This window comes from Neomonachus schauinslandi, chromosome 1 (assembly GCF_002201575.2).
Source record: "Neomonachus schauinslandi chromosome 1, ASM220157v2, whole genome shotgun sequence".
Lineage (NCBI taxonomy): Eukaryota > Metazoa > Chordata > Mammalia > Carnivora > Phocidae > Neomonachus > Neomonachus schauinslandi.
Genome location: NC_058403.1, coordinates 6,329,318 through 6,346,626, shown reverse-complemented (window position 1 = coordinate 6,346,626; position 17,309 = coordinate 6,329,318). Strand labels below are relative to the sequence as shown.

The window sequence follows — 17,309 nt, the reverse complement described above, 5'->3', positions numbered from 1 at the left end:
CTATTTCACAGAGTAAGACTATGGAAGACCAAGATTTTGGTTAAATCCCTTACATAGAAACCAGGAGATCTTGGAAAGACAAATTATATAGCATTCTGTTAGTGCACAATTTAAAAGAAAATGCTAGGACTACAGTCGGGGCCTTAGAGGTTTAAAATATACAATCAAAACATTTTAAAAAATAATTTACCAGCACTTTATAAATTCAAGTTTATAAAATAAAAGTGATGATATTTTCCTTAAAAATAAAGAAAAAGAGAGAAAAGACCCAACAGCATTTGGAAAGAAACCATTTCAATGAAAATGACCAAATCTGGTATAATGCATTTTGCTCAAGTAGCCAGGGAAAGGGGGGAGGGGGGGAAAGTGGTAGGTACCTCGCCTACTGATCATGGTTACACCTCCCATGATTGTAATGTCAGTATGCACACAATATTTATGAGGAAACTGTAAACATAGGTCACGTGAAACTGTTCGACTACAACAGGACAGGGGTTAGAAACTACCACCTCCTGACACGCTCAGAAAGTAACTGCGCGACACTTGCTACCATGAGAGTAATGCTTATCGGTTTTGATAACCAGGATGTCTAGTGTTGAACAGATTTCAAATTCTTGCTATCTGTAGTTAAATACTGTCAAAGTAGATCTGCCCCCAAAATGAAGCATATTTTGGCACCTGGGCTGAGCGCTGCTACAAAGGCAAGCAAGTGCAAATAAAAATAACAGTCATGATTTAGTCACATTCATAACTTTTCATAGAAAAATATAAATATATTCCCTGAATTGTAGGACAAAAATAATTTCAACAGCCAACTTTCACCATAAATTCCAGTCCATTTCCTCTTTCAATGAACTGGCTTTCTCTCAAGGTCATAAGGTGCAATCATCAAAATCTAACACATTTTCTAAGCTTCTGTCATCATCCCCATCATGGTATCTCACGGTCCTTCTGCCCTGATTTCTCGTTTTTATTTTCGAACGTCGAAGACCTCTTTTCGATTTTGCATAGTCCAAGTCCTCCCAGTCGTTATCGTCCACACTTAGCCTAGGCCGTTTGCTCTGTCTCTGCCGCCTCGCGCCTCTAGATGCGGCGGCTGCACAAGCTTTACCTTTTCTCACCGCTTTTGCTTTTCCTCTCGTTTTCCTCTTTTTGGTTTTCGCGTCATCGGCACAGTCCACATCTGATTCAGTCACAGACGCCAACTCGGAGTCGGATTTGGGGCCGGGGTCGGCCCCCAGCTTGGAAGCGCCTCCGCTTTCAGCCACCTGCCTGCGCTGGGGCTCAGGATGCGGCCTCTTCCTCTTCACCTCCGCCTCGGCCGCTCCCTGCGCCTCCCGCAGCACTTTGGTCTTGCTGAACGGGGCCTTCCCGTAGGTCCTGAGCCTCCTGCCGTTCCACCTGCGCAGCCCATAATTCAGGTCCTCCTCAAAGGCGTTCTCTGCAGTAGCTTTCTGCACCAAAGCTGATTCCGAAGAATTTCGACCCATCTCACCCCCTGGAATATGGCTTTTTGACTCTTCCTCTGAAGACCCAACCGAGGAATTCTTTGTGTTAGAAGGTGCAACATTTGTTCTGTGACTCCTGGTGTGCCTGCTCTTGGGTGCGGGCCTGGGCATCCCTTCAGAGTCCGAGTCTCCGTTTAAAGACGGATGAATGCTTTTCACACTGCCTTCTGAGCTGGCTGCGGGCGGCCTCCCCTGGCAAGCACACTGCTCATTTGGCACTTCACAGTTGACGTCTCCCTCGGAATCACTCGCCGTTGTCTTAGCTGGGGCACACGCAGAACGGAGGGGCTTTTGCCTTCCACTTTTGCTTCTGGTGCACGCGCTGTCTAAACTGACATCTTCCACATCACTCGTGAGCTTCAGCTTACTGGCAGCGGTGGTTGCACGTCTTCGAGGAGTCCTGAGGAGACCCGTTTTGGCTTTTGAGGACTTCTTAACCACCTGTGAATTGCTGTCTGAGTCACTGGAACAGACCCTTTTCCTGGAAACTTTCCTGCTTTGTCCATGGTCTTGTGATGTAGAATCTAAAAATTAAAAATTAAGAGTATTCCTTTAATTTGTAAGAGTAATATGTGTAACGAAATTAAATGCCCAAAATTTTCAACAACCGAAGTCCAGAATTCTTACTACCTTGCAAGGAGGATGGCAGTGAATGTTCGGGCTCTTAATGCCTAAGAGCAGTGACCTTTCGTGCGGCCTCAGCACCAGTCACAAGCACAACACATCCCCAGCACTTACACCCCGTGCCTTGCTTGCTATTTACATGAACACACTTGAGACACAAACATTTTATTTACATGAATACAGACTAACCTCTCTTTACCAGTGCACTAGGGTATGCAAACTAATCACTGACCCTCAGCCTCCCTGAAACTTTTTTTCACTTCCCAAGTTCCAATCACACCAACACCTTTAATCTTAGCTTTAGCTGCCTCCTGCTCTTCAATATCTGTCATCAGCCCCCAAGGACCAAGAATAAATACAGCCTTAAATCAGCAAGTGATTTCACCCCTCTGTGCCCCAGAGTTATCGTGAGTAAAGTGGACAATAATAATAATATCTAGCTCATAAAAGATACGAAGACTTAACTAGTTAATACACGTAAAGCATGGAGACCAATTTCCCTGACCCACAGAACAGCTCAGTGGCCGTTCTGCTGGCTAGCCGCTGCTGTTATTCTTACTTACATATCCCTTTTCAAGTAAATGGTCCTACCCTTTTCTTTCCTCTTCTGAAACTGGCTAACACCACAGCCTATAAATGTGCTTGCCTCCGCTTTTCTGAAACCCACAGCCAATACAAGAAGTGAAATCTTACTAAAAATAGCTGTTAAGGTTAAGATTGCCTGTCATGTGAATAAAACTAAACATATTTGACAACCAGTTATGCATGCACACAGAACATCAGGGATGCACAGAAACGACTGAGAATGCAGGGGGTGGACAGAAGACCACTGGTGAAGAGAAGTTTCATCGGGAAAAACAAACAACGTATGCTGTAAGGGGAGAACAGTGAGAACAGGCCAGTGAGTCAAGGTTACAGGTTTTGAATTACCTTTCCTAAAATGGTTTGGTTTTTCTTTTGCAGTGTCATCATATGAATCCAAATCGGTCTCAGATACGTGATCTGAGAAACACTGGGACCCAGTAGTTGGTTCACACTTCGAACCCCCTTTAATCAGGTTTGTTTCCATTCTGTGATAGCTGCCATCTTCTTGATCTTGCTCTTCAGATTCGGAATCCTCCGAATCACTGAAGATCTTTGCTTTTTTAAGGAAAGTAAGATTCTTGCGACCTGTGTTGTATTTCCTACTGGCATACTTTCTTGGTTCAGAATCTGCTTCCTCCTCTTCCTCTGAGACGCACTCTGCCTTAAGTTTCTGCCCAGACGTGGATGGACCAGCAGTTCTGTTATGTACATTGTCTGAATCATGACTTTTGGAGTCTTCGTCAGAAGACTCTATTTTCAGAAATTTTGTTTTAGAAGTTGCTGGAGCATGCGACTTATAACCATTGGCGTGCCAATTTTTGCGGGCTACTCGCAAATCACTTTCTGACTCTGAATCCCCGTTTTCAGACTCATTCACAGTATTCTGGGCAGCATGAGAACTGGACAGTGGTGATGGCTGATTTCGATCTTTTAGCTCCTCTTCTTCAATTTCGGACTTTAAGCTATGATCATCTTCAGAATTATGTAGTAACTTTTTTCTAGCCACAGCAGAAGCATTACGGTGAGGCAGCTTACGGCCAGAACAGACGCTTTCAGAGCTAGAGTTCTCCTCTACGTCACTCATGAGCTTTATCTTATTGGCAGCCACAGCAGCACACTTCCGCAGCACTTTCCGGTTATTTCCAGTCCTGGCTTTTAGACTTCACCGGTCTCCACTGAATTGTTATCAGAGTCACTTAAATAGACTCTCTTTCGAGTGGCTTTTCTGCCACATCCATTCTCTAAAGAAACTGGACCTAGAAATAAAGTAGCAATAAGATTAGAAAAGTCTTCCTTATTTCAACATTTTTTAATGAATTTATTATTTTAGAACTGACGTTCCCTACCTTTTGTGAACATTTTTATAAATATTTTTTTTTCATTTTTAAAATTTAAATTCAATTAACATATATTATTAGTTTCAGAAGTGGAGGTCAACTATTCATCAGTCTTATATAATACCCAGTGTCCATTACATCATGTGCTGTCCTTAATGTCTATCACCCAGTTACCCCATACCTTTTAATGCCAAAATAGATTTCCCTTCTAAATCTAAAAAGCCCTAAGGATGGGGCGCCTGGGTGTCTCAGGTTAAGTGTCTGATTCTTGACTTCAGGCCAGGTCATGATCTCAGGGTTGTGAGATCGAGCCCTGCCTTGTGCTGGGTGTGGAGCCTGCCCAAGATTCTCTCCCTCTCCCCACCCCTGCTCTTGCATTCTCTTTAAAAAAAAAAAAAGAGGGAGGGGGGCAGCCCTAAGGATGAAAACAGAAGAGAGAGCCCAGAATAAACCCACGCCTACATGGTCAATTAATTTACAACAGAAGAGGCAATATACAACGGAGAAAGGACAGTCTCTTCAACAGTGTTGGGAACACTGGACAGCCAACATGCAAAAGAACGAAACGAGATTACTATCTTACACATACACAAAAATGGACTAAAGACTTGAATGTAAGACCTGAAACCATAAACCTCCTAGAAGAAAACACAGGCGGTGAGCTCCTTCGATCTTGCCAATGATTTTTTTGGATCTGACACCAAAAGTAAAGGCAATAAAAACCAAAAATAAACAAGTGGGACTACATCAAACTAAAAGCCTCTGCACAGCAAAAGAAATCATCAACAAAATAAAAAGGCAACCTACTGATATGCACAAATCATGTATGTGATAAGGGGTTAATTGTTAAAAATATTTAAAGAACTCATACAGTTCATCAGCAAAAAAAAAAATCAGATTAAAAAATATAGACGATCTGAGTAGACATTTTGCAAAATATGGCATACAAATAATGGCCAACAGAATGCGAAAAGATGTTCAACATCACCAATAAGGGAAATGCAAATCAAAACCACAGTGAGATGTCATCTCACACCTGTGAGAATGGCTATCATCAAAAAGACAAGAAACAGGGTTGGCGAGATGTAGGGAAAAAGGAACCCTCATGCACTGTTGGTGGGAATGCAAACTGGTGCAGCCACTGTGAGTAACAGTATGGAGGTTCCTCAGAAAGTTAAAACTTGAACTACCCTATGATCCAGCAATTGCACTACTAGGTATTTATCCAAAGAAAACTAAGCACTAATTTAAAAAGATATCCGCACCCCAATTTCATTGCAGCATTACTTACAAAAGCCAGGATACCGAAACAAACAAGGCACCCATCGACGGATGAATGGAAAAGATGATGTGGTGTATCTATACAATGGAATATTATTCAGTCATAAAAAAGAATGGAGGGGCGCCTGGGTGGCTCAGAATTGTTAAGTGTCTGCCTTCAGCTCAGGTCATGATCCCAGGGTCCTGGGATGGAGTCCCGCATCGGGCTCCCTGCTCAGCGGGAAGCCTGCTTCTCCCTCTCCCACTCCCCCTGCTTGTGTTCCTTCTCTGTCAAATAAATAAATAAACTCTTAAAAAAAAAGGAAAAAGAATGGAATCTTGTCATTTGTGACAACATGGATGGACATTGAAGGTGTTACGCTAAGCGAAATAAGTCAACAGAGAGAGACAAATACTGTGTGATTTCACTTGTATGTGGAACCTAACAGACAAAATAACAAAAACAAACCAAAAAACTAAGCTCACTGATCAGAACAGATTTGTGGGGGAGGGGAGGTGAAGGAGATCAAAAGGTACAAACTTCCAGTTATAAGTCATAGGGATGTAATGTACAGCATGATGACTATACAGTTAATACTCTTGCATATCTGAAAGCTGCTAAGAGTAAATCTTAGAAGTCCTCATCACAAGAAATAAAAACTTTATGTACAGTAACTGACGGTAACTGCACTTTTTGTGATCATTTTGCAGTGTATACAAGTATCAAATCATTATGTTGTACACCTGAAATAGAATATTATATGCCAATTATATCTCAATTTTTAAAAAATCTAAAAAGGAGGGACACCTGGCTGGCTCAGTCGGCATAAGCGTCTGCCTTCAGCTCAGGTCCTGATCCCAGGGTCCTGGGATCGAGTCCCGCATCGGGCTCCCTGCTCGGTGAGGAGCCTGCTTGTCCCCCCTGCTTGTGTTCTCTCTGACAAATAAATAAATAAAATCTTAAAAAAAAAAAAATCTGAAAAGGACATTTAACCATATGTAGTAGATACATTAAAACAATAAACCATTCCATGCTTAGCTTATGGATTCCCTTGATATACATTCCTCCAAAGTACCACACACTGAGTCTCTTACCAGTTTTTCTTTGAGCAGCTCTGGTTCTGGTCACCCTGAGATTACTGCTTCTGGCCAGCCCACTACGTAAGGAAGATTCACGAGGTCTTGAACTCTCTTTGCTTTCCTCTGAACTATTTGAAGCTGATGAAGAGGTACCTAAGGAATCTTCCATTTCACTTTCTAAGAAAAACAAAGCATCAACAGTTCTTCACACATATTCTATCTTTATACACACAAGCAGTTGTTTCGTAACAACAGATTAAAAGAAGATGCTCAAAATACTTAGAAGAGATTATATTTTTAAAAACTGTTTCAAAGACCGGCTCATAAAATTTTGGCATTCAAAAGTAGGTAATCAGCATTACAAATCAAGTTTATTCTCTTATTTCTGAAAGGAGCATATTAATCCTGAGTTGGATTCAGAAAATACAGTTTACATATTTCATAAACTTCCATTTAAAAATGTAATTAGCCCCCACTTCTATCCTATGAGACCGGTATTTCCTGTAGGAAAGACAACCACTGTTAATCTCACGTCAGTGGACACACTTTCAGGCCTTTTGCTAATAACCCCTGTAACAGCACAGTGGTACCACACATGCTTTCAGCTCAAGAGGTCATTTTCCCATATTCTACCAGAAAGGGGGAGGGAGGGATAGAAAAAATAACAGTACAGGTCACCTCTCCCTGCTACTTCACTGAATGAGTGCATGCTCCAGGGCAAACATGGTACAGAGAAGCTTCCCGCTCTTTCGTCCACTCCATCCTTACATACATATCACAGAATGAGAGTTTCATCAAAGTGAGCGGGAGCATGTTGCTAAAAGATAAAATTTTGCTCCACAAACACAACCCCAACTCTGCATTAAAGAAAGTGGCTGCGTTAGAAGGACACCAGTCACCAAGTCGTGTTTCTTCCTCTGAAACTGCTCTGCCATTTGCCACTCTTGACTGCTCCTATTCTATTCCATTCCACTCCCCAGCACACTGACTCAGTTTCTAGATTCTTCCCCTTCCCTGCATATTACTGCCAAAGTGAGACTGATCTTCCTGAAGCAGAATTCATCATGTGATTCCCTTACTCATCAAGGGACCCAATTAAGTAATCCAGACTCTTCTGTAAGGCTTGCCACTCTACTATGTGGCTGCATTCTACCTCTTTGGTCCTATTATTTTAAATTATAGTAATTTTTACACTATCATCACAAGTCACCAAAATCACTCAGAGCAACAGGGAAGTATACACCCACCACAGCCTCATTCCCACAATGCTAACAAAGGGTTACGATCAGCTGTGGTTATACTACCAAACAGCCAAGAACATGAGGAGCTTAGAATTTACTAGGCCATCCAGTTTTAAGCTCACATGATGATGCCTTTTTTTTTTTTTTAAAGAAAAACAAAAGCATATTTTGCATACAAAGTGTGATATTTATATCCCATGATTTAAAATGTAGAAGATTCAAGTTTGCATAGAATGTGGCTGCTCCATTTGCAAAGACCAGCACTTATCAAACATATAGTAACTGCTGCGTATTTGTTAACTTCTGACTCTATCACTGAATTGTAAATTCCTCAACTGGTAGGCCAGTCTCATTTATTCTTTCCTCTGAACCCAGAGTAACTGGCAGGGCTACACATGTGAGTGCTGGATAGTCTCACCAGATAACGTAGAGCCATTGTGTAGAGTGACAGGCCTACTTCTCATTCTTTCTGACGATCCCGCTGAGTCTGAGGAGTCACCAGACGTCACCCCTGAAGAAACACTAGCACTTGTCTTCTGGCTCGCAGAGTAAGCGGCCCTACTGGAGGTAGACTGGGTAGGAGAACCTACCAATTCAAGAATGACTTTTGTCTGAGACTTTAACCGCTTCTGCTTGATATTTCTGGTCAAAGAGAGGAACAAAGGAAACAAAATCTAATTAAACCGAGAATGCCTGAGTAAAAGTGTACTATTACTTAACCTGAGAATAATTTTATGATCAAAACATTAAAATATTCATTGTTAACATCTTATTCTGACATGGATTACGACTAATTTTCTTCCTCTAACTTGGACATAATTTTATTCCAAACTGGAGTAATGAACAAACGATCCAAGGAGCAGAGTTACAGAGTGTCAGACTGAATACCATAAGCTCTTTGGATTAAATGCTAATAAGAAGAGCCGACGTTTCTGTAATACCGGCATTCATTCTATTACAAAACTGAGTCTCAGTAAGACACAATTTTCTCTCTCGTCTATTTATATGTTCCTAAAGACTGTATAAAATTAGTAAGAGGAGAAAGCAACAAAACCTAAACAGTAAGAACAGAGGCAAAAAAAGAGATCAGAACAAGGTAGTTTTTTCTACGACCAATCTGTTTACTTCTAAGTACCAACTAGTTCACCGTGTTGGGTCCCTGAGCCATGGATGATGAAGAAAAAGTAGAAGTTTAGGACAAGACAGTCTTTGGTTTTAATTTACAGATCTGGGTAATATTCATGATGAATAATCCTATTTTCGTCTAAAACAACAAGATAAAGGAGCTTTTAAGAGAATCTAATCTGAGCTTAAAGACAACCACAAGGTTCTTTAAAGCAGCAGCTCTTTTGTCATCAAGAAATTTCAAGCTTCTTATGTCAAAATATTAACTTCCATTACTGTCAACTGAAGGACAGACCAATAAATACAAAAAGAAATAATTACATGCTCATATCCATCATAATCTTCATTTTAAACAGAAAACAAGTGGTAAATACCTCCGGAGTAAGATTGGTCCCCTTTTATCCTATGTCTTTCTCAACTGCTAGACTCTTCATTGGTTCAAAGAGAGAGTTTTTTAAAATAATTAAACGAAAAAATTAAACTCATACGATAACAGAAAAACCCAAACTGAGGTTCATTTTATAAAATAAATGACCTATACTCTCCAAAAATGTCAATTAATAAGACAAAGGTTGAAAATAAAATTCCTGATTAAGACTAAAGAAGGGCGCCTGGCTGGCTCAGTCAGTGGAGCCTGTGACTTGATCTCAGGGTTGTGAATTCGAACCCCTCACCGTGTGTGGAGATTACTTAAAAAAAAAAAAATGGAAAACAGGATTGTGTGATTAAATGAGTTAATATTTTTTTAAACAAGAGACTAAAGAAACTAACTATATGCAACGCAAGATCCTCCTTTGGGTCTAGATTAGAAAAAAAATTTGCCCTAAGGACATTATTGGGTCAATGGTAGAAATACAATAAGGTGTGGTTAGAGGTTTTTTTTTTTTTTTTTTGCAAATCCACACTAAGTATTTAGGGGTAAAGGAGTAGGATGTCAGAAATACTCTTTTGAATGATTTAGAAGAAAAACATGTAACAAATAGATAAAGCAATGATAAAGCAAATGTAACATACTATGAAAAATTGGTGAGTCCAGGTAAGGAGTATAAAGGAGTTCTTTCAATTAGTCTTCAGCTTTTCTGTAATTCTGAAATTATTTCAGAATTAAAAGTTGAGGGGAAAAAAAAAAGGTGGGGAGGACTCACATAGTAAGTACTTCGTGATGTATGTCCCTGAATTACAGGCTGTAAAGCAGCTAAACAGGACAAACTCATTTACCTAAGGAGCACAGGTTTACCTGTTTCAGGGCAGCTCTGTTATTCTAAACAAGGGGGCAGGGATGCGAGGAAGACTTTGGCAAATCCTCTCACCCAAAAAGCAAAGATAAAACTGGCAAAATCATCCAAAAAAGTCATTTCACGGCTCTGGAAAGTAATCACAGGCATTTAACAAATTAAAAAGTGTTTATTCAAGAAAACCTTCTGAATCTAAGAAAAAACTTGACTGGAGTTTTTGGCATTTTAACTTTGGGCTCCTCCCAGTCATGTACACCCCAATTCTGTGGCACAGCCTTGAGGACCAGGATGAAGAGGCAAAGGGAGCTGGCCTGATTTGGGAGCTTCACCAAGCAGTGCATGCTCTGCCCAAGGGCACCAAACTCACTGTCAGCAATCCAGCAGGCCAACCACATAGCTGCCTAAGCTGTGACACTGGTTAGAGCCAACAGAAGCTCAGCCAAAAATTCAAAGGAGATCTAGGGAATGAGACAGTCACAGGAGTCTCTGAAAAGCTCCAATGTCTTCCTGGGGATGTGGAAGGTTCTACACATACTCAAGGTTCTATACGTACTCAAGGAGAGCCCTGTTATCTAGTTGTCCTTGGCAGACCTTGAGACTCACGCCTGGAAAAGTATAAGCAGAAGGTGAAGTCTACCCCACTCCACACAAAGACCTTCTTCAGAAAAGGGTGGAAGGCTTACTTAAAGTGTGCAAGCACAAATTTCTGACCACTGAGCTATGCTAAGTTAGGGAAAACATCCAGGAACACAGCCCCACCAATTTTTTTTTTTTTTTAAGTTATTTTAAAAAGCAGATTTCAGTAGCTTAACACTGCAAGAAAGACAGACTATAGAACTGGTTTAGGCAACTCACTAAACAAAACCAGCAATAAGCACCATCACTGAGGGAGGGAGAAGGATCAGAATCCAGAGTTTCTACAATATGTTAACAGCAATAAGAAAACCTGAAGAGATGGTATTTCCAGAATGGCAACATTATTTTATTAAGTATGTACTGTTTCCAACAGAACAGTACAAGACATACCAAGAGTCAAGGCAGTTTGCCCACATACAGGTAAAAATGCAGGCAACAGAAACAGTCTCTGAAAGGACCCAGATGTTGAACTAAAAATATTTAAATCAACTATTATAAACACATTTGAAAAACCAAATGAAATAATGTTTACAGAATAAAAGGAAGATGACAGAGAATATCCATGAAAGACACAGAAATTACAAAAAAAACCCCACAAAAAACAAAAAACCAAACAGAGATTCTGGAGTTGAAAAGCACAATAACTGAAACAGACATTCAGGAGATGGGCTCAGCAGCAGATGTGAGCTGGTACAGGAATCCGTGACCTTGGTAGGTGAGTATTATCCCATCTGAAGAACAGGAAGAGAAGGAAAAATGAAGAGAGCCTCAGAGGCCTGTGGGAGACCATCCATCATATCCACATATGTACAGGAGGAGCCCGCAGATGAGAGGAAAGGGGCAGGAAATAATTTGAGTAATGGCTAGAAACCACGCAGATTTGATGAAAAACATTCCTCTACAAAGCTGGAAAAATTCCTACACACATTATAGTCGGATGCAAAATGACAGAATTTTCAAAGCAGCAAGAGAAAACCCATTCCTCCTGTGCTACGTCAGCAGCACAACTAGCTGACTTCTCATGGGAAACCACGGAGGTCAGCAGGCAATGGAAGGCAACACTCAAAATGTGTGTGTGTTGGTGGGGGGGGACGGGGAGCAAACACTGTCAACGAGGAAGTCTATATCCAGCAAAACTAGTCTCCAACAAAAACCCATCAAAATGAATTGCTAGCACATGCACCTTATAAGAAACACTAAAGGACATCAGGCTGAGAAGAAAGGACACCAGAGGGTAACTCACTCCACACAAAAAATAAAAACTACTGGGAAAGGTAATCACGTATATAAATATAATTAATAGTATAAATGACTTTATTCTTTTCCTAAGCAATGTTAAGGAAAACTAGATAAACCGTAACATATAAAGACGTAATCTGACAACAACAGCACAAAAAAGGAAGGGAAACAAACTTCTTATGAGAATCAATAGTATGAATCTGAAGGAGACAGTTCTGAATTGAGATGCAGTTTAATCCCCAAACTTGCAGGCAGACACCCATCATGGTTCAGCGCATGTTCAAAAGGAGGCTGGACACAGACTAAACACTGAATTACCCCATTTTCACATTGCAACACTTTAAAGTACCTGGAAATCTGATATTAATGCAAGCTACACGGTCAAAGACAGAACGTAATATTAAATTCCTGATAGAGAATAAGCCCTGCATTTTATATTTCTTTACAACCAATCCTCAGAAAAAAATAGGGCGCATAAGGTTTCTCTGATATTTCCCTTACACAGTCAAATGCTCAACGGTCACACAAAGTAACCACTTTACTCTCTGCACTAAAACAAAGCTTCTTATGTAATAAATAATACTTTAATCCTAAGATTTTTTAAATCTGTCATTTTCATTAAATGCTTTAAAATTTACCTAATTACAAATTCTACAGTAGCTCTATATGCAGTGCTTTCAAGCCATAAAAAACTAATCTTTCTGAATATACCGTACTCCTGATCGTTTTAGCATAATAAAATTAAAGAAGCATCACAACCTGAAATTTGTCTATTTGCATACAAAGCCTGCAATAACCAATTCACCTGATACTTTTGTTAGGCTGATTGACACGGTTACAATTCTGCCGTCTCTTGAACCTCTGGCTTCTTCGAAGTTTTTCACTGAACTTTTGACCAATTTTAAAATCAGAGGAGATTTTCTTCATTTTTTCTTCAAATAAGGCAGACAATCTCAAGGTCATACTGTAAATCTGCAAGGATATGAAAGCAAAACTAGAACTACAACATACCTTTTAAAATACTTTCACAAAAAAAATGTATAACACACAGACTACTTGCAATCTATTCTATCACTGTTACAGACAACAGCTGTTCCTTTATCCACTGCCCCCCTTCCTTCAGTGACACCTGCAAGAAACAGGCAGCATCAGACATACACCTCTCAGACAAAAGAAAATCGTTTTAAATCAAGCAATTCTCTGGAATCTGGGACTGATGTCTACATGTCAATGGTTTTCATTTGGCTTTTCACATTTTCACATTTACATGTACAAATCCAAAAAAAATGTCCCCTTCTCTCAAAGTCAGATGAGAGTTGGTGGGTTTTAGGATTGCTATTTATTAGGCAGCAAAAGAGCAGTGTCTCCTTGGGATGAGGAAACAAAGGCACTTTCACCCTGGTCTCCAACTTGCAATGTGACGGCCTCTGTTGCCACCCAGATCTAAACATGAATTACAGACCAAAGGCTATCTTCCTCCAGGAGAAGAAAATAGGCCCTAGAACTTTAATAGATGTGAAAGACTATGTTTAAACAGTTTCTACAATTAAATAGTATCAAATCTTTCAAAGAATTCAAGCAGTGTGATGTTAAGTGCTACTGTAATTAACTTTGGTATAGCTATGTATTTACAGGAAGTACTCTCGACTCATTCACAATCATTCTGGGAAAATAAGTTAAAAAGTCTAATGTTCAAAAGCTACGTATCAATCACTCTGATGCACGGGGCAGAAGGGTGGAGAGACTAACACTAAAGAATCTTTAAAAAAAAAAAAAAGGGGTTTGGGATACATGAATTTCCTATATGCTTTATAAATATATATGCACACATATACATATTCACAATATATGTGAAATTCAAAATCCCACTTCATCTTTGAAATGATCTTTGACAACTATTTCCAGTATTTTGTATATATCTTAAACTTACTCTTCTCCCTCAAATCTGAATTCTAGTGTAAGTCACCAGTTTTAAAAGTGATTTGTTGGGGCGCCTGGGTGGCTCAGTCGTTAAGCGTCTGCCTTCGGCTCAGGTCATGGTCCCAGGGTCCTGGGATCGAGCCCCACATCGGGCTCCCTGCTCCGCGGGAAGCCTGCCTCTCCCTCTCCCCCCTGCTTGTGTTCCTCTCTCACTGTCTCTCTCTCTCTCTCAAATAAATAAATAAAATCTTTAAAAAAATAAAAAAAAATAAAAAAAAATAAATAAATAAAAGTGATTTGTTTTCTTAATCATATTAAGTTTGAAACCTCTGATTCTTCATATTATCTGTCTTCTCATTAGGTTTTATGTAAAATTCAGTGATACATTTGAATTGAACATAAACATTTAACAAAAAGGGGTGCTAAAATTATTAGCTCCTCAAAATGAAAAGAGGGCATGTATGAAAAAAACCCAGAGTTATCATCATATACAACGGTGAAAGACGGAAAATCATTCCCCCCGAGGTGAGGAATAAGACAAGATTGCCTCCTTTCACCACTGCACTTTAAATTCTAGCCAGAATAATTAGACAAAAAGAGAAATAAAAATCAGATTGTAAAGCTAGAAGTGAAACTATCGTTCTTCACAGATGACGTGATCCATATTCATGACAGCATTACCAATACCCAAAAAGCAGAAACAACTCAACTGTCCAGCAGGAAATGAACAGATAAACAAAATGTCATATACCCATACGATGGAGTATTATTCAGGCATAAAAGGAATAAAGTTCTCATACACGTTACAAACATGGATGAACCTTTCAAAGGTTCTGCTGAGTGAAAGAAGCCCGACACAAAAGGACAAATGCTGTGTGATTCCACTTACATGAAACATCTAGAATAGGCAGATGCATACCGACAAAGGAGAGGAGACCTTATTACCAAGGGCTGAGAGAAGGAGAGAGTGCGGAGTTACTGCTCAGCGGTTAGGACTTCTGTGTGGGTTGACAAGAGAGTTTTGGAAAGCTAAGCAACACTGTGAATATAATGTCAATGAAATGTACCCTTAAAAGTGGTTAAAATAATAAAGTTTATGTTACACATGTTTAACCATAACTTTGAAATTCTGATAACATAATACACAAAAATCCAATAAATTGTATACTTTAAATGGCTGAGTTGTGTGATATATCCTCAAATATGTATTTTAAAATAAAAGGGGAAAGAGGCACGAATGAGATTTATTTTCTTTCTGGAAAGAAAGTGTCTCACTAATGATGAATACTGACAGTAACACAAGCTTGGAAAAGAGACTTGATGTTAAAGTGATGTTTAAATTGATGTTAAATTTGCATACTGAATGCAAGGAAAGATTAAAAATAACACAGGGAGTCTGGTAATAAATAATGAAGAGAGTATATTATATACTATAATATAATATATATTATAAATATATATAAATATATAAATATATATATAATATATATATATAAATATATATAATATATTATATATATTTAATCATTACTCAAAGATTAAAAATAACACAGGGAGTCTGGTAATAAATAATGAAGAGAAAGTGAAATTAAGGCACAATGGTTAATTAGCAGTGACAGTCACTGACCACAGACAAAGTGCCACAATATAAGCAAGTGCTTTCCTTGAAGATCTTCTCAAATCACTGCTGTGTTTTCAATTACCCAACACACATTGGCTACAAGGGTTTTGTGGTATTTGTGAAAATTCGCTGAGAGTATATGTACCCTTTTGTACATTTATTATGCTTCAACAAATTTTGAAAAGTTAGCCAATTTTTTAATACTTCAGGGATGCCCTCTCTCCTAGTGTTCTTAAATAACTAGATAGCGCACGTGCTTCCTCTTTGCATCCGAAATATCAGTATATCGCCAACAGTCCCACCCCCGCTTCAGATCTTCCTTCGCTTGCTTGTAATAGCCTTCCAGCCTCTCTCAGTAAATTTCTAATCCACTTGTCAAGAGTCCTACATGTATGAAAACACGGGTTTTTCTCATTCTATGTATCAAGTTCACCGGCAGCCTCACTCCCACCAATTCCCATTTGTTTATACAACTTCAGGAAAGGTAAACGTGAATTCCTTTAAGGGACCAACCGCAGACATCTGGGCAGCGGCAGAGCGCTATTCTTACCAGTGGTCTCTCTCTTCACTTATCTGTAATGTTCCAACATTTACAAGCAAGTGGAAAATGACCATCAACATAGATTATGCACTTTTTGCTCTGATAACCACTTTTAAAATTACCTTTGATCTTTTGTTTGGTGTATATGCTTTTGCATTGCTAAATATCAACCGGATGTCTTTGCAAAATTCCAAAGGGCTGTCATAATTTCCTGCTTCTAAAGTTTCCCTTACTGTTCCAAAATCCATTGGAGTATCTATAATATCTCGGTAGTCCTAGATTTTAAAAACAATAATTAGTTCAAAGATTTGATTCCTACTTTTAGAAATGCAAGTGCATCAGATCTCTAAAATATTCAAAATGAGAGAGGAGAAAAAGATTAGAAGGAGACCTTAAGAACCATCCATAATTTTTAAAAAGAGACCCAGACATTAAGACAAGATAAGAAATATACCAAAATGATATACTTGGTAGGACGTGGAATGATTTTTATTTCCTTCTTTACACTCTTACATAGTTTCCAAGCTTCCTAGAGTAAATTTGTGTTTTATAATCTTTTTTTTTTTTTTTTTAAGGCTATTTCCCATGCCCCATACTGAAGGAATGAATACAGATGCCTTTATCCAATTTACAGTTTTCCTGGGGCTGGCCCTACTATAAGATAATAACCATGTAGAATCCTCCCATTATGATGCAGCAGTGATTAAGTCTCAGCCCAAGTTACAAGGGTGTCTATAGATTCAAGAAAAACTGTGTAGTACAACTCTTCCACTCAGTGGTAAGAGACAAAGTTAACATGAAGCTAAGACATCTTACTCATTAAAGTTTACTTTAAATACCTCCACCCCAATCTCTATACAAAACAAGAAAAGGCCCAAACATTCAAACAATGACAACTTACTGGATATTCAACCAAATCAACAGGTTGTCTAAATGGTTCAGAATCTTCACACTGAAAAATTAAGTTCACTAGTTCCTTACACTGTTTCTTCCAGTTACTTTCAACATAGTTGGTCGCTTTGATGCTCCTTTTTTTCCAATCATGGACCTAAAAACACATTTACAGTATTAAAAGTTTTTTTCAGTCTTGAAAATTTAACAGAGTGATATGGCACAGTATGGTGGTAAAAATCCAAGTGAGTTGTCTTCTGTACTTTAATAATAGGGCTACTCTTATTTTCTGCCTACTTGGAAGAAACCCACTTTTCTGTAAAAACCCAACAGCATCACACCCTTTACTCTGAAAATATTGCTCATCCCACCACTTATCTCCCAAGTATAGAGAATATTTTCATAGACTATGAAGTACCACCTGGGATAACCTGGTAGGCTAATTAATGGCTCGAAAGATACCCAC

The 17,309-nt window shown here is 39.1% G+C and overlaps 1 protein-coding gene across 1 annotated transcript in view; it reads right to left on the bottom strand.

Annotated features, from left to right (window-relative positions):
* Positions 1–256: 256 nt before the first annotated feature.
* The window catches only part of BRWD1 (bromodomain and WD repeat domain containing 1), a 105,446-nt gene continuing 88,393 nt past the window's right edge, over positions 257–17,309 (bottom strand). The window contains 8 exon segments of the mRNA XM_021679271.2: positions 257–2,032; positions 3,063–3,878; positions 3,881–3,973; positions 6,410–6,571; positions 8,054–8,277; positions 12,676–12,842; positions 16,075–16,227; positions 16,854–17,000. Coding sequence (XP_021534946.2) covers positions 873–2,032; positions 3,063–3,878; positions 3,881–3,973; positions 6,410–6,571; positions 8,054–8,277; positions 12,676–12,842; positions 16,075–16,227; positions 16,854–17,000 — 2,922 coding nt within the window. The 3' untranslated portion in view covers positions 257–872.